Source organism: Oncorhynchus mykiss, chromosome 23, assembly GCF_013265735.2.
Source record: "Oncorhynchus mykiss isolate Arlee chromosome 23, USDA_OmykA_1.1, whole genome shotgun sequence".
In the NCBI taxonomy this organism is placed as follows: domain Eukaryota; kingdom Metazoa; phylum Chordata; class Actinopteri; order Salmoniformes; family Salmonidae; genus Oncorhynchus; species Oncorhynchus mykiss.
The window spans coordinates 6195005-6213509 of NC_048587.1; the positions used below are offsets into that span (position 1 = coordinate 6195005).

General features: G+C 46.4%; 1 protein-coding gene across 1 annotated transcript in view; it reads left to right on the forward strand.

Annotated features, from left to right (window-relative positions):
* LOC110510837 (disintegrin and metalloproteinase domain-containing protein 12) overlaps window positions 1-18505 on the forward strand; it is a 245135-nt gene that overhangs the window by 108269 nt on the left and 118361 nt on the right. Inside the window, exons 5-6 of the mRNA XM_036960839.1 lie at window positions 8421-8497; window positions 11206-11410. Of these exons, the coding sequence (XP_036816734.1) occupies window positions 8421-8497; window positions 11206-11410 (282 nt within the window). The remainder of the gene's footprint in view (window positions 1-8420; window positions 8498-11205; window positions 11411-18505) is intronic.

The following is an 18505-nucleotide window of genomic DNA, read 5'->3' on the forward strand; positions in this document are numbered from 1 at the left end:
TATTAAGTCTAATGGAGTCTCACAACATCACAGTACAGTATTAAGTCTAATGGAGTCTCACAACATCACAGTACGATATTAAGTCTAATGGAGTCTCACAACATCACAGTACAGTATTAAGTCTAATGGAGTCTCACAACCTCACAGTACAGTATTAGGTCTAATGGAGTCTCACAACATCACGGTACGGTATTAAGTCTAATGGAGTCTCACAACCTCACGGTACGGTATTAAGTCTAATGAAGTCTCACAACATCACAGTACAGTATTAAGTCTAATGGAGTCTCACAACCTCACGGTACGGTACTAAGTCTAATGGAGTCTCACAATTTGGAGTTAAGTCAAATCAAATCAAATGTCTTTATAAAGCCCTTCTTACATCAGCTGATGTCACAAAGTGCTGTACAGAAACCCAGCCTTAAACCCCAAACCAGCAAGCAATGCAGGCGTAGAAGCACAGTGGCTAGGAAAAACTCCCTAGAAAGGCCAGAACCTAGGAAGAAACCTAGAGAGGAACCAGGCTATGAGGGTTAAGTAATCTCTATGTCCTAGATTGATAGAACCACTTGGCAACTAACAGACAAACAGGAAAACGACAAGGCATACTACATACCTATTACCATACAATAACAATACATACTTCAAACCTATTACCATACAATAACAATACATACTTCAAACCTATTACCATACAATAACAAGGCATACTTCAAGCCTATTACCATACAATAACAAGGCATACTTCAAACCTATTACCATACAATAACAAGGCATACTTCAAGCCTATTACCATGCTGTTGTTCTTCCCTCTCTCTATGGAGCTCAGAGACCTCTTGTTGAACCTGTCAGGATGAGGGGTTGTCGTCCCTCCGTTTAGAGGAAAACGGACTGAAGGAAATGTTGACGCTCCTGTAATATCAGTTTAGTCTAGTACCCACAGTTCAGTCTGTCTGCTGAAGCTGCTGTGGTGGGACCGTGGAGAGGAGAGGTGTATTGTGGGTAGTGGCTAGTACCCACAGTTCAGTCTGTCTGCTGAAGCTGCTGTGGTGGGACCGTGGAGAGGAGAGGTGTATTGTGGGTAGTGGCTAGTACCCACAGTTCAGTCTGTCTGCTGAAGCTGCTGTGGAGGGACCGTGGAGAGGAGAGGTGTATTGTGGGTAGTGGCTAGTACCCACAGTTCAGTCTGTCTGCTGAAGCTGCTGTGGTGGGACAGTGGAGAGGAGAGGTGTATTGTGGGTAGTGGCTAGTACCCACAGTTCAGTCTGTCTGCTGAAGCTGCTATGGTGGGACAGTGGAGAGGAGAGGTGTATTGTGGGTAGTGGCTAGTACCCACAGTTCAGTCTGTCTGCTGAAGCTGCTGTGGTGGGACAGTGGAGAGGAGAGGTGTATTGTGGGTAGTGGCTAGTACCCACAGTTCAGTCTGTCTGCTGAAGCTGCTATGGTGGGACAGTGGAGAGGAGAGGTGTATTGTGGGTAGTGGCTAGTACCCACAGTTCAGTCTGTCTGCTGAAGCTGCTGTGGTGGGACAGTGGAGAGGAGAGGTGTATTGTGGGTAGTGGCTAGTACCCACAGTTCAGTCTGTCTGCTGAAGCTGCTGTGGTGGGACAGTGGAGAGGAGAGGTGTATTGTGGGTAGTGACTAGTACCCACAGTTCAGTCTGTCTGCTGAAGCTGCTGTGGTGGGACAGTGGAGAGGAGAGGTGTATTGTGGGTAGTGGCTAGTACCCACAGTTCAGTCTGTCTGCTGAAGCTGCTGTGGTGGGACAGTGGAGAGGAGAGGTGTATTGTGGGTAGTGACTAGTACCCACAGTTCAGTCTGTCTGCTGAAGCTGCTGTGGTGGGACCGTGGAGAGGAGAGGTGTATTGTGGGTAGTGGCTAGTACCCACAGTTCAGTCTGTCTGCTGAAGCTGCTGTGGTGGGACAGTGGAGAGGAGAGGTGTATTGTGGGTAGTGGCTAGTACCCACAGTTCAGTCTGTCTGCTGAAGCTGCTGTGGTGGGACAGTGGAGAGGAGAGGTGTATTGTGGGTAGTGGCTAGTACCCACAGTTCAGTCTGTCTGCTGAAGCTGCTGTGGTGGGACAGTGGAGAGGAGAGGTGTATTGTGGGTAGTGACTAGTACCCACAGTTCAGTCTGTCTGCTGAAGTTGCTGTGGTGGGACAGTGGAGAGGAGAGGTGTATTGTGGGTAGTGGCTAGTACCCACAGTTCAGTCTGTCTGCTGAAGCTGCTATGGTGGGACTGTGGAGAGGAGAGGTGTATTGTGGGTAGTGACTAGTACCCACAGTTCAGTCTGTCAAAGAAGATGTGGTCTGCTTGCTTGGTCTTTCTGTGTCCAGTCCATTGTTCCTTTCTACGTTTCCCAAAGTGAAGAAGTTACTGTAAATATACAAGATGAAACACTGTGAAAGTAGGAATTTAATTACGGACTTGATACACGGCAAATGGTTAAACCTTACGGAACATTCATGAAAATATGAACATCTTGCTTCTATCATGCAGTACATGTTCAACCCACACATTCACGTGGACAATTTTTTCCACACAGGGCATCATGTTTCAGTTGATCCTGCTGTGGACTGGGACTAGGTCAGACTATCCCTGACTCTGGCTGGGTTTGACCCACTCAGCACAGACATTCCACAACACAGGCACAATAAGGGAGCTGTGATGAACCAGACTGGACCGGGTCTGGGTTGGTTTGACCCACTCAGCACAGACATTCCACAACACAGGCACAATAAGGGAGCTGTGATGAACCAGACTGGACCGGGTCTGGGTGGGAGCAATCCACTGAGAGTCTAGTACACACACAGGGCTGGTGCGCTTGGGGTCCCTGTGAACTCAGCTTGATCTGACCAACAATACCCCTACTATTAGCAGGGGACATAATGAAAGCTCCTCCCCTCAGCAGGGGACATCACGAAAGCTCCTCCCCTCAGCAGGGGACATAGCGAAAGCTCCTCCCCTCAGCAGGGGACATAATGAAAGCTCCTCCCCTCAGCATGGGACATAATGAAAGCTCCTCCCCTCAGAAGGGGACATAACGAAAGCTCCTAACCTCAGCAGGGGACAAAATGAAAGCTCCGCCTCCCCTCAGCAGGGGACATAATGAAAGCTCCTCCCCTCAGCAGGGGACATAATGAAAGCTCCTCCCCCCCTCAGCAGGGGACATAACGAAAGCTCCTCCCCCCTCAGCAGGGGACATAACGAAAGCTCCTCCCCCCTCAGCAGGGGACATAACAAAAGCTCCTCCCCCCCTTAGCTGGGGACATAACAAAAGCTCCTCCCCCCCTCAGCAGGGGACATCTCGACCCACATCACCTCACCAGTCCCTGCTATTCCCCCAGTCCCCCTAGTGACTGGGTCCCCTAGTGACAGGATCCCCTAGTTACTGGATCCCCTAGTGGCCGGATCCCCTAGTGACCGGGTCCCCTAGTGACCGGATCCCCTGGTGACCGGGTCCCCTGGTGACCGGGTTCCCTGGTGACCGGATCCCCTGGTGACCGGATCCCCTGGTGACCGGGTCCCCTAGTGACCGGATCCCTAGTGACCCGGTCCCCTAGTGACACTCAAGCCCCTAGTGACTGGATCCCTTATTGACTGGATCCCCTAGTGACTGGATCCCCTAGTGACTGGATCCCCTAGTGACTGGATTCCCTAGTGACCGGATCCCCTAGTGACCGGATCCCCTAGTGACCTGGTCCCCTAGTGACCGGATTCCCTAGTGACCGGATCCCCTATTGACCGGATCCCCTTGTGACCGGATCCCCTAGTGACCGGTTCCCCTAGTGACCGGATCCCCTAGTGACCGGGTCCCCTAGTGACCGGGTCCCCTAGTGACCGGATCCCCTAGTGACCGGATCCCCTATTGACCGGGTCCCCTAGTGACTGGATCCCCTAGTGACTGGATCCCCTGGTGACCGGATCCCCTGGTGTCCGGATCCCCTTTTGACCGGGTCCCCTAGTAACCGGATCCCCTAGTGACCCGGTCCCCTAGTGACACTCAATCCCCTAGTGACTGGATCCCTTATTGACTGGATCCCCTAGTGACTGGATCCCCTAGTGACTGGATCCCCTAGTGACCGAATTCCCTAGTGACTCAAACCCCTAGTGACTGGATCCCCTAGTGACTGGATCCCCTAGTGACAGGATCCCCTCATGACTGGATCCCCTAGTTACTGAGTCCCCTAGTAACTGGATCCCCTAGTGACCAGATCCCCTAGTGACCGGATCCCCTCGTGACTGGGTCCCCTAGTGACCGAATTCCCTAGTGACTCAAACCCCTAGTGACTGGATCCCCTAGTGACTGGATCCCCTAGTGACAGGATCCCCTCATGACTGGATCCCCTAGTTACTGAGTCCCCTAGTAACTGGATCCCCTAGTGACCAGATCCCCTAGTGACCGGATCCCCTCGTGACTGGGTCCCCTAGTGACTGAGTCCCCTAGTGACTGGGTCCCTTCATGGGAGTGTCAGACTGGAGGGTTCCACAGTCCCCTAGTAACTGGGTCCCTTCATGGGAGTGTGGGACTTCCAGTCTTCCATCAGTCTAAGACGGACTGATCCATTGGTGATTTATTGGCCAGTCTGGAGGGAGTTAGGGGGGAGGGGGGAATCTGAGCCCCTTCATTCCCCCATTTCATGTATCAGTATTTTATGCCAGCTAAGCGTCTGTCAGAGGCAAGGTATTAGACGGAGGGAGGGAGTGATGAGTGAGGGAGGGAGGGATGAGGGAGGGAGGGAGTGATGAGTGATAGCCTCTTCACTTCTCCGTCCTTCCCCTTTCATTTGTCTGTTTTATAGCTCTCTGTAATGGAAGAGTTTCCAGGCATTGTTCCTCACTCAAAGGACGTACCAGACACAGGAAGGGAGACCCTTGTCCTTCATGACAGATAGTTAAAATACAAGAGCTCAGAACGTATTGTATCCATACAAAAAGTGTAAGAATAAACATATGGTAATTATGAACAAAATACAGGTTTGATAGATTGTACATTCACAAAGGTGTACAACATTCACAGAAGTGTTCAACAGGGCAGTCCAATCTCCCCAGTTTGATACATTCACAGAGGTGTACAACAGGACAGTCCAATCTCCACAGTTTGATACATTCACAGAGGTGTACAACATTCACAGAGGTGTACAACAGGCCATTCCAATCTCTCCTTTCCATTTTGGGATCTTAATTTGAGCCAGTTTGCTACAGCAGGAAAATAATCCTGCAGCAACAGGAAATGTGAATTATTGTGTTGATTATAATTAATGGACATTATTGTAGGGGTTGATACAGTTTATGTTAGGGCAAAAATCAAAAAAAAAAAATCTGACATTTTTTTTTAAAGTGGAAATTACAAACTTTAAACCTTGAATACAGTACAAAGTTTGATTTTTTTCCTAAAAATCCTCATCAACAGACGAGATCAGAGTGATCAAATTACATCTGTAGTTTCCATTTAAATCAGGTCAGGTGTCAAATTACATCTGTAGTTTCCATTTAAATCAGGTCAGGTGTCAAATTACATCTGTAGTTTCCATTTAAATCAGGTCAGGTGTCAAATTACATCTGTAGTTTTCATTTAAAGCAGGTCAGGTGTCAAATTACATCTGTAGTTTCCGTTTAAAACAGGTGATGGATATCATTTGTTGGGGGGGGGGGGGGGGGGGGTGGATGGTAATTTGACCATCCATCTCTCCCCCCCCCCCAACACATGATATCCATCGCAGTTCTGACATCATCAATGGAACACGAGGTCATAGTATTAATGCAGGGTTCTGTTCTGTACTAGATCTGACCCTGCTTCTCTCTGCTACACGCTGTAGCTTTATCTAATGTAATGGCTCTTCTTCTTTTACATACACCTGAAAAGGGTGTGTTTATGTCCCAAACGGAACCCTATTCTGTATTTAGTGCACTACTTTTGACCAGGGTTCATAAGGGACTGGTCAAAATTAGTGCACTAAATAGGGAATAGGGTACCGTTTCGGGGGCCAAAATGTGTCTGGCAGGACTCGGTATGGACTAGCGTGTAGTTGAGGACTGGGCCAACACTTAAGACGTCGATATACACGTCAGAATACTTCAGGCTGAAGTAGGGATGACAGGAAAGGACACTTGTGTACAGGGAAATTATTGTAGATGTTCATAGAAGACAGAAAGCAGAGTAGAAGTTTTGGAGAGAGGACTAAGGTCTGGTCTTCTGGAACCTCCTAGAAAGCAGAGTAGAAGTTTTGGAGAGAGGACTAAGGTCTGGCCTTCTGGAACATCCTAGAAAGCAGAGTAGAAGTTTTGGAGAGTGGACTAAGTTAAGAGGTATGGTGTTCTGGAACATCCTAGAAAGCAGAGTAGAAGCTTTGGAGAGAGGACTAAGGTCTGGCCTTCTGGAACATCCTAGAAAGCAGAGTAGAAGTTTTGGAGAGTGGACTAAGTTAAGAGGTCTGGTCTTCTGGAACATCCTAGAAAGCAGAGTAGAAGCTTTGGAGAGAGGACTAAGGTCTGGACTTCTGGAACATCCTAGAAGGCAGAGTAGAAGCTTTGGAGAGTGGACTAAGTTAAGAGGTCTGGTCTTCTGGAACATCCTAGAAAGCAGAGTAGAAGCTTTGGAGAGAGGACTAAGGTCTGGACTTCTGGAACATCCTAGAAGGCAGAGTAGAAGCTTTGGAGAGTGGACTAAGTTAAGAGGTCTGGTCTTCTGGAACATCCTATAAAGCAGAGTAGAAGCTTTGGAGAGAGGACTAAGGTCTGGTCTTCTGGAAAACATCCTAGAAAGCAGAGGAGAAGTTTTGGAGAGTGGACTAAGGTCTGGTCTTCTGGAAAACATCCTAGAAAGCAGAGTAGAAGCTTTGGAGAGAGGACTAAGGTCTGGTCTTCTGGAAAACATCCTAGAAAGCAGAGTAGAAGTTTTGGAGAGTGGACTAAGTTAAGAGGTCTGGTCTTCTGGAACATCCTAGAAAGCAGAGTAGAAGCTTTGGAGAGAGGACTAAGGTCTGGCCTTCTGGAACATTCTAGAAGGCAGAGTAGAAGCTTTGGAGAGTGGACTAAGTTAAGAGGTCTGGTCTTCTGGAACTTCCTAGTTCCACGGTGAAGGACCAATAATTACACGACGGGTCTCTCTGAGAAAACTGATCAGACGCTGAACATGTGGAATCAGCAGCAGGTGAACAACAACCACCTTGGAAAAGAGTAAAGACGAATCCTGAAATGTACAGAGGTCTATATTTGGAGAAGGGAGGGGTGGAGAAACCACATGTCCATGTTTTACTGTGCAGCAGTGAAGTAGTCAGGGAGGAAGGGCCTGGGTCTGGACCATAGGTACCACATGAGATGGCCTGGGTCTCGACCATAGGTACCACAGGAGATGGCCTGGGTCTGGACCAGAGATGGCCTGGGTCTGGACCATAGATGGCCTGGGTCTGGACCATAGGTACCACATGAGAGGGCCTGGGTCTGGACCATAGGTACCACAGGATATGGCCTGGGTCTGGACCAGAGATGGCCTGGGTCTGGACCATAGGTACCACATGATATGGCCTGGGTCTGGACCATAGATGGCCTGGGTCTGGACCATAGGTACCACATGAGAGGGCCTGGGTCTGGACCATAGGTACCACAGGAGATGGCCTGGGTCTGGACCATAGGTACCACAGGAGATGGCCTGGGTCCGGACCAGAGATGGCCTGGGTCTGGACCATAGGTACCAGAGGAGGTGGCCTGGGTCTGGACAATAGATGGCCTGGGTCTGGACCATAGATGGCCTGGGTCTGGACCATAGATGGCCTGGGTCTGGACCATAGATGGCCTGGGTCTGGACCATAGACAGAAGCTGTATTTTCACTTCAAACCAGATACTTCCTCCACTGTCCTACCTTCCTGTCCCTCCTACCTACCCTGACAGTCTGGCCTTGTCCTAACAGTATGTTAAACTCTCTGTCCTACCTTCCTGTCCCTCCTACCTACCCTGACAGTCTGGCCTTGTCCTAACAGTATGTTAAACTCTCTGTCCTACCTTCCTGCCCCTCCTACCTACCCTGACAGCCCGACCTTGTCCTAACAGTATGTTAAACTCTCTGTCCTACCTTCATGCCCCTCCTACCTACCCTGACAGTCTGGCCTTGTCCTAACAGTATGTTAAACTCTCTGTCCTACCTTCCTGCCCCTCCTACCTACCCTGACAGTCTGGCCTTATCCTAACAGTATGTTAAACTCTCTGTCCTACCTTCCTGCCCCTCCTTCCTACCCTGACAGTCCGGCCTTGTCCTAACAGTATGTTAAACTCTCTGTCCTACCTTCCTTCCCCTCCTACCTACCCTGACAGTCTGGCCTTGTCCTAACAGTATGTTAAACTCTCTGTCCTACCTTCCTGCCCCTCCTACCTACCCTGACAGTCTGGCCTTGCCCTAACAGTATGTAAAACTCTCTTCTCAGACGAACTGCTACTACCACGGAATGGTGCAGGGACACATCTATTCTGACGTCAGCCTCAGTACCTGCTCAGGTCTCAGGTGAGTGTGTGTGTGTGTGTGTGTGTGTGTGTGTATGTGTGTGTGTGTGTGTGTGTGTGTGTGTGTGTGTGTGTGTGTGTGTGTGTGTGTGTGTGTGTCAGTGGGCCTCCTGTATGTATTGTCATGTCATTAACCCATGGTCTAATGAACCTCAACGCTCCAGTGACCGACTAGCAAAGCAGTAAGATTAGCCTGAAGCAACGGGCATTCTCATCAACTGTCTCATCATCAATGTTGTTGTTCTCTGTTTCTCTCTGCCTCTGTTTCTCTCTGCCTCTGTGTTCTTCTCTGTTTCTCTCTGAAACTAAAGATTAACAGAGTTACCATATAAACACACCTTACACGAAACCCAAACCAGCTGCGTGCGTGCGCCATCGTGCGCCATCGTGCGCAATCATGCAAAAATATATTTTGTCCCCTGAGACGAGATTACGACACGCAGGTTAAAATATCAAAACAAACTCTGAACCAATAACAGTAATTTGGGGACAGGGCGAAAAACAGTAAACATTTAACGTTATGGCAATTTAGCTAGCTTGCACTTGCTAGCTAATTTGTCTTATTTAGCTAGCTTGCCCTTGCTAGCTAATTTGTCTTATTTAGCTAGCTTGCACTTGCTAGCTAATTTGTCTTATTTAGCTACCTTGCTGTTGCTAGCTAATTTGTCCTGGGATACAACGTTAAACACTGAGTTGTTATTTTACCTGAAATGCACAAGGTCCTCTACTCCGCCAATTAATCAACACATAAAACGGTCAACCGAATCGTTTCTAGTCATCTCTCCTCCTTCTAGGCTTTTTCATCTTTGAACTTATATGGCATCTAAACTTTCATAGTATTACCACGACAACCGGCAAAACAGTTCATCTTTCAGTCACCCACGTGGGCATAACCAATGAGGAGATGGCACGTGGGTAGCTGCTTCTATAAACCAATGAGGAGATGGGAGAGGCAGGACTTGCAGCGTGATCTGCGTCAGAAATAGAAAGGACTTCTATTTTAGCCCTTGGCAACGCAGACGCTCGTTGACGCGCGCGAGCAGTGTGGGTGCAATAATTGAATAACATAGATTTCTAAATTAATTTTGTAACGCTCGCGCACGCGACACAAGTGGTGTAGTCAGGGTATCAGTAATGAATGGAAATGGAAATTCATCCCTGTGTTAATTGATCCAAGACAACGATCTACAGTCAGAGTAATACAAGTCTTTAACACAGTGAAGACATGCAAAGCTGGAAAAAAGAACCGTTCAGCGTTCACACATGTCAAGTAGGAGTAACGAGTCTGCTCATTTTTCTGGACATCATCAGGAATGTCGTTCCCAAAACGTGCCAACAGTTTTCCTCCTCTAAGGAGTGATAGGGGTAATTGTTAAGCCCTTGAGTGCATTCCCAATTGGTACCCTATTCCCTATGTGGTGCACTACTTTTAACCAGAGCCCCATAGAGTTCTTGTTAAGAGTAGTGCACTATATAGGGAATAGGGTGCCGTTTGTGATGCAAGGCCCTGTTTTACAGGCCGCTCATTTTTCTGCCCCTCTACAACCTGTTTCTGCATAGACAGATGCAGAGGGCTTAGTTTGACGACTGCTATGCTGCCTGGCGCGATGGCCAAGACAAATTGTTTCGGGGTTTTTAGTTGGCAGCTATAGTCTGGCTTTGGGAGCGTTTTTTAATGTTAAGTTTATGTGGTTATGAATGTTGTCAGGAGGTTGATAAAAACTCAGAGTTTTGGCCCAGTTTCAGTGGACGAAGACATCACTTTAAATCAACAGGGCTGTTTTTATTAGTGTGAGAAAAGTTGACGGTGAGAAATAAGAGACTCTCATCACGGACAGACGGAGAATGAGAAACCACCGGGGAGGATATTACTATATTTCTTATTAAGCCAAATGTCTGCCTCTTGATTTGTTCCCACAGTGAGACTTTATCGACGAGGTAAAAGTAGTGTTACCCACAAAGCATCTCAATTGGGGCGGCAGCGTAGCCTAGTGGTTAGTGCGTTGGACTAGTCACCTGAAGGGTTGCTAGATCAAATCCCCGAGCTGACAAGGTACAACTCTGTCATTGTAACGGTTTTCTTGAGTTGAAGGAGAGGCGGACCAAAACGCAGCGTGGTTATTATTCATGGTTCTTTAATGAAGTAACTATACATGAATAGACTAACAAAACAATAACCGTGAGAAAACCTAAACAGCCTATCTCGTGAAAACAAACACAGAGACAGGAACAATCACCCACGAAACACTCAAAGAATATGGCTGCCTAAATATGATTCCCAATCAGAGACAACGATAAACACCTGCCTCTGATTGAGAACCACTCCAGACATCCATAGACTATTCTAGAGAACCCCACTATACCACAATCCCAATACCTACGAAAACCCCAAGACAAAACACACCACATAAATAAACCCATGTTACACCCGGGCCTGACCAAATTAATAAAGAAAACACAAAATACTAAGACCAGGGCGTGACAGTCATTCTGTCCCTGAACAAGGCAGTTACCCCGCTGTCATTGAAAATAAGAATTTGTTCTTAACTGACTTGCCAAGTCAAATAAAGGTTAAAATAAAAATAAGAGATCCGTTGTCCAACATTCTGTAGAAAAAAAACATCATGACAGACATTTAAGAAATGTTCTTCTACTTCATTGATTGATGATCGATTGATCGATTGATCAATATCACTCTTGTATTCCCAGTGGCTTCATCTCACTAGAAAACAGATCCTACGTGTTGGAGCCGTCAACGGATCCCCCCAGTGGATCCCACAGGATCTACCGGTCAGAACAGCTCAACTTCACACCTGGCTCGTGTGGCCATGGCTTCAACATATCGCTGGTTCATGGAGACGCCCAGAACAGCCACAACCAATCAGACAGCCCCTTCGGAACCTTCAGCACCAGGGTAAGCAGCATACATGGAATACCATGGCTGTGTTTACACAGGCAGCCCCAATTCTGATCTTTTGCCACTAATTGGTCTTTTGATCAATCAGATCAGAATCTTTTGCCAAAATATAGGCAAAATATCAGAATTGGGCTTCTTGTGTCAACACAGCCGTAGTCTCTTTTAAGCTAAATGTTCCATTTCAACATTTTGCACAATTTTTTTTAATGTTTAGCTCATGAGACTTGGGGTCAAAGACAGTGTATCTGTATATATATCTGGAATGGGCTAGAGATCTTCTAGAATCCTCTAGAAAAACATTAATGTTGTCTTTACGTCCATCTACAGATAGAGACAAGGAGGTCTTCAGATCAAACCTCAGTCAGTAGAGACTAGGAGGGAACCAGGTCTTCAGATCAAACCTCAGTCAGTAGAGACTAGGAGGGAACCAGGTCTTCAGATCAAACCTCAGTCAGTAGAGACTAGGAGGTCTTCAGATCAAACCTCAGACAGTAGAGACTAGGAGGTCTTCAGATCAAACCTCAGACAGTAGAGACTAGGAGGGATCCAGATCAAACCTCAGTCAGTAGAGACTAGGAGGGATCCAGATCAAACCTCAGTCAGTAGAGACTAGGAGGGATCCAGATCAAACCTCAGTCAGTAGAGACTAGGAGGGATCCAGATCAAACCTCAGTCAGTAGAGACTAGGAGGGATCCAGATCAAACCTCAGTCAGTAGAGACTAGGAGGGATCCAGATCAAACCTCAGTCAGTAGAGACTAGGAGGGATCCAGATCAAACCTCAGTCAGTAGAGACTAGGAGGGATCCTGATCAAACCTCAGTCAGTAGAGACTAGGAGGTCTTCAGATCAAACCTCAGACAGTAGAGACTAGGAGGTCTTCAGATCAAACCTCAGACAGTGGAGACTAGGAGGTCTTCAGATCAAACCTCAGTCAGTAGAGACTAGGAGGTCTTCAGATCAAACCTCAGTCAGTAGAGACTAGGAGGGATCCAGATCAAACCTCAATCAGTAGAGACTAGGAGGTCTTCAGATCAAACCTCAGACAGTAGAGACTAGGAGGTCTTCAGATCGGCAGGGTAGCCTAGTGGTTAGAGCGTTGGACTAGTAACCGGAAGGTTGCAAGTTCAAACCCCCGAGCTGACAAGGTACAAATCTGTCGTTCTGCCCCTGAACAGGCAGTTAACCCACTGCTCCTAGGCCGTCATTGAAAATAAGAATTTGTTCTTAACTGACTTGCCTGGTTAAATAAAGGTAAAATAAATAAATGTAAGATCAAACCTTAGACAGTAGAGACTAGGAGGTCTTCAGATCAAACCTCAGTCAGTCGAGACTAGGAGGTCTTCAGATCAAACATCAGTCAGTAGAGACTAGGAGGTCTTCAGATCAAACCTCAGTCAGTAGAGACTAGGAGGGATCCAGATCAAACCTCAGTCAGTTGAGACTAGGAGGTCTTCAGATCAAACCTCAGACAGTAGAGACTAGGAGGTCTTCAGATCAAACCTCAGTCAGTAGAGATACGATGTGGATTTATGCTCATCAAGTAGTCTTGATAACTGAATACCAAATGACACCCTATTCCCTCTACAGTGCACTGCTTTTGACCAGGGCCCATGAGGAGTAGTGTTGCTATTTGGGACTGTGACTAATAGCACTTTCTGTTTCTCTTATGGAGTCTGCCGTTTCATCCTAGAAGCATTATAATGCACTGCTATATTACTCTACAGCTACTGTGTTAGCGGTGAGCTACTGTTTATAGATCATACCATGTTCGGTAGGAAAATGTTAATGGGAAAGATATTTTTGGATAATCGGTTTTCACACATAAATGCGGTTATTTCCCTTTCTCTAGCCGACCAGACTGAAAATGTGTTTCGGTGAACAGAATCATAGTCACACTCACGAGTTAGAGACTTGGTTCATTCTGTTTGGTTCATTCTGTTTTGTTCATTCTGTTTGGGTTCATTCTGTTTGGGTTCATTCTGTTTGGGTTCATTCTGTTTGGTTCATTCTGTTTGGTTCATTCTGTATGGTTCATTCTGTTTGGTTCATTCTGTTGGGTTCATTCTGTTTGGGTTCATTCTGTTTGGTTCATTCTGTTTGGTTCATTCTGTTTGGTTCATTCTGTTTGGTTCATTCTGTTTGGTTCATTCTGTTTGGTTCATTCTGTATGGTTCATTCTGTATGGTTAATTCTGTTTGGTTCATTCTGTTGGGTTCATTCTATTTGGTTCATTATGTTTGGTTCATTCTGTTTGGTTCATTCTGTTTGGGTTCATTCTGTTTTGGTTCATTCTGTTTGGTTCATTCTGTTTGGTTCATTCTGTAAATAACTCTTTCTTTTGTTCATACTTCCCACGTTGTGTCGGAGCTCCGTGTGTCCTGTCTAGTGTGTGTCGTTTGAGTTGTGTGGTAGGAGAGTATGTGCGCTCCTTTGAACACCACTATGTGTTACCGTGGTGACGCCATTCGCCGGTTCCATTCATGTTGTTTAATGTGTTAACGTTTAACGTGCCCCCAATTCAATTAACATGTAACACGGACGCTGTCATGTCTACTGCATCCGTCTGAATATCTATGTTACCTATCTCTAAGAGACGCCGGCAGAGAGATACTGTAGTGTCCTGTACCGTCTGAGATGGGAGGAGAGAGGGAGGGACACCGACAGAGAGATACTGTAGTGTCCTGTAACGTCTGAGATGGGAAGAGAGAGGGAGGGACACCGACAGAGAGATACTGTAGTGTCCTGTACCGTCTGAGATGGGAGGAGAGAGGGAGGGACGTCGACAGAGAGATACTGTAGTGTCCTGTAACGTCTGAGATGGGAAGAGAGAGGGAGGGACACCGACAGAGAGATACTGTAGTGTCCTGTACCGTCTGAGATGGGAGGAGAGAGGGAGGGACGTCGACAGAGAGATACTGTAGTGTCCTGTAACGTCTGAGATGGGAAGAGAGAGGGAGGGACACCGACAGAGAGATACTGTAGTGTCCTGTACTGTCTGAATATCTATGTTACCTATCTCTAAGAGACGCCGGCAGAGAGATACTGTAGTGTCCTGTACTGTCCGAGATGGGAAGAGAGAGGGAGGGACACCGACAGAGAGATACTGTAGTGTCCTGTACTGTCTGAATATCTATGTTACCTATCTCTAGGTGACGCCGGCAGAGAGATACTGTAGTGTCCTGTACTGTCTGAATATCTATGTTACCTATCTATAGGAGACGCCGGCAGAGAGATACTGTAGTGTCCTGTACTGTCTGAATATCTATGTTACCTATCTCTAGGAGACGCCGGCAGAGAGATACTGTAGTGTCCTGTACTGTCTGAATATCTATGTTACCTATCTCTAAGAGACTCCGGCAGAGAGATACTGTAGTGTCCTGTACTGTCTGAATATCTATGTTACCTATCTCTAAGAGACGCCGGCAGAGAGATACTGTAGTGTCCTGTACTGTCTGAATATCTATGTTACCTATCTCTAAGAGACGCCGGCAGAGAGATACTGTAGTGTCCTGTGCTGTCTGAGAAGGGAGAGAGAGGGAGGGACGTCGACAGAGAGATACCGCCAGTGTCCTGTACTGTCTGAATATCTATGTTACCTATCTCTAGGAGACGCCGGCAGAGAGATACTGTAGTGTCCTGTACTGTCTGAATATCTATGTTACCTATCTCTAAGAGACGCCGGCAGAGAGATACTGTAGTGTCCTGTACTGTCTAAGAAGGGAGAGAGAGGGAGGGACGTCGGCAGAGAGATACTGTAGTGTCCTGTACTGTCTGAATATCTATGTTACCTATCTCTAAGAGACGCCGGCAGAGAGATACTGTAGTGTCCTGTACTGTCTGAATATCTATGTTACCTATCTCTAAGAGACGCCGGCAGAGAGATACTGTAGTGTCCTGTACTGTCTAAGAAGGGAGAGAGAGGGAGGGACGTCGACAGAGAGATACCGTAGTGTCCTGTACTGTCTGAATATCTATGTTACCTATCTCTAGGAGACGCCGGCAGAGAGATACTGTAGTGTCCTGTACTGTCTGAATATCTATGCTACCTATCTCTAAGAGACGCCGGCAGAGAGATACTGTAGTGTCCTGTACCGTCTGAATATCTATGTTACCTATCTCTAAGAGACGCCGGCAGAGAGATACTGCAGTGTCCTGTACCGTCTGAGATGGGAGGAGAGAGGGAGGGACACCGACAGAGAGATACTGTAGTGTCCTGTACCGTCTGAGATGGGAGGAGAGAGGGAGGGACACCGACAGAGAGATACTGTAGTGTCCTGTACTGTCTGAGATGGGAGGAGAGAGGGAGAGACACCGACAGAGAGATACTGTAGTGTCCTGTACTGTCTGAATATCTATGTTACCTATCTCTAAGAGACGCCGGCAGAGAGATACTGTAGTGTCCTCTACTGTCTGAGATGGGAGGAGAGAGGGAGAGACACCGACAGAGAGATACTGTAGTGTCCTGTACCGTCTGAGACGGGAGGGACACCGACAGAGAGATACTGTAGTGTCCTGTACTGTCTGAATATCTATGTTACCTATCTCTAAGAGACGCCGGCAGAGAGATACTGTAGTGTCCTCTACTGTCTGAGATGGGAGGAGAGAGGGAGAGACACCGACAGAGAGATACCGTAGTGTCCTGTACCGTCTGAGATGGGAGGAGAGAGGGAGGGACACCGACAGAGAGATACTGTAGTGTCCTGTACCGTCGGAGATGGGAGGAGAGAGGGAGGGACACCGACAGAGAGATACTGTAGTGTCCTGTACTGTCTGAGATGGGAGGAGAGAGGGAGAGACACCGACAGAGAGATACCGTAGTGTCCTGTACCGTCTGAGATGGGAGGAGAGAGGGAAAGACACCGACAGAGAGATACCGTAGTGTCCTGTACCGTCTGAGATGGGAGGAGAGAGGGAGAGACACCGTCAGAGAGATACCGTAGTGTCCTGTACCGTCTGAGACGGTAGGAGAGAGGGAGGGACACCTACAGAGAGATACTGTAGTGTCCTGTACCGGCTGAGAAGGGAGGGACGCCGGCAGAGAGATACTGTAGTGTCCTGTACCGTCTGAGATGGGAGGAGAGAGGGAGGGACGTCGACAGAGAGATACTGTAGTGTCCTGTACCTTCTGAGATGGGAAGAGAGAGGGAGGGACACCTACAGAGAGATACTGTAGTGTCCTGTACCGTCTGAGATGGGAGGAGAGAGGGAGGGACGTCGGCAGAGAGATACTGTAGTGTCCTGTACCGTCTGAGATGGGAAGAGAGAGGGAGGGACACCTACAGAGAGATACTGTAGTGTCCTGTACCGTCTGAGATGGGAGGAGAGAGGGAGGGACATCGACAGAGAGATACTGTAGTGTCCTGTACCGTCTGAGATGGGAAGAGAGAGGGAGGGACACCGACAGAGAGATACCGTAGTGTCCTGTACCGTCTGAGATGGGAGGAGAGAGGGAGGGACGTCGACAGAGAGATACTGTAGTGTCCTGTACCGTCTGAGAAGGGAGAAGAGAGGGAGGGTGGGAGAGGCTGAGGAAAGGGGTTAGGTATGAGATCAGGTACCAAATGTAACACGTGTCTGCGATTTGTCCCTGTGATTTAAAGCTGTTTTGACTTTGTCCTCTGTTTTATCACTGGACTGGAAAAGAATGACGACTAGACTATTAGCTGTGGATTTAAGTGCCTCTGAAATATTTCCGTATGCAGCTCTAGAATACAATAGGACAGAATAGATTCCTAATTGTTCTGTATTCAGCTGTAGAATACAATAGATTCCTAATTGTTCTGTGTTCAGCTGTAGAATACAATAGATTCCTAATTGTTCTGTATTCAGCTGTAGAATAGAATAGATTCTAATTGTTCTGTATTCAGCTGTAGAATAGAATAGATTCCTAATTGTTCTGTATTCAGCTGTAGAATAGAATAGATTCTAATTGTTCTGTATTCAGCTGTAGAATAGAATAGAATAGATTCCTAATTGTTCTGTATTCAGCTGTAGAATAGAATAGATTCCTAATTGTTCTGTATTCAGCTGTAGAATAGAATAGATTCTAATTGTTCTGTATTCAGCTGTAGAATAGAATAGATTCTAATTGTTCTGTATTCAGCTGTAGAATAGAATAGATTCTAATTGTTCTGTATTCTGCTGTAGAATAGAATAGAATAGATTCTAATTGTTCTGTATTCAGCTGTAGAATAGAATAGAATAGATTCCTAATTGTTCTGTATTCAGCTGTAGAATAGAATAGATTCTAATTGTTCTGTATTCAGCTGTAGAATAGAATAGAATAGATTCCTAATTGTTCTGTATTCAGCTGTAGAATACAATAGATTCTAATTGTTCTGTATTCAGCTGTAGAATAGAATAGAATAGATTCTAATTGTTCTGTATTCAGCTGTAGAATAGAATAGAATAGATTCTAATTGTTCTGTATTCAGCTGTAGAATAGAATAGAATATATTCCTAATTGTTCTGTATTCAGCTGTAGAATACAATAGATTCTAATTGTTCTGTATTCAGCTGTAGAATAGAATAGAATAGATTCTAATTGTTCTGTATTCAGCTGTAGAATAGAATAGAATATATTCCTAATTGTTCTGTATTCAGCTGTAGAATACAATAGATTCTAATTGTTCTGTATTCAGCTGTAGAATAGAATAGAATAGATTCTAATTGTTCTGTATTCAGCTGTAGAATAGAATAGAATAGATTCCTAATTGTTCTGTATTCAGCTGTAGAATACAATAGATTCTAATTGTTCTGTATTCAGCTGTAGAATAGAATAGATGACCATGAGAAAGGAAGTAGTTGCACATGGCTCTGCTTAAATATAGTGCACTACGTGGGGAATCAGGTTCTCTGGTTAAATATAGTGCACTACGTGGGGAATCAGGTTCTCTGGTTAAATATAGTGCACTACGTGGGGAATCAGGTTCTCTGGTTAAATATAGTGCACTACGTGGGGAATCAGGTTCTCTGGTTAAATATAGTGCACTACGTGGGGAATCAGGTTCTCTGGTTAAATATAGTGCACTACGTGGGGAATCAGGTTCTCTGGTTAAATATAGTGCACTACGTGGGGAATCAGGTTCTCT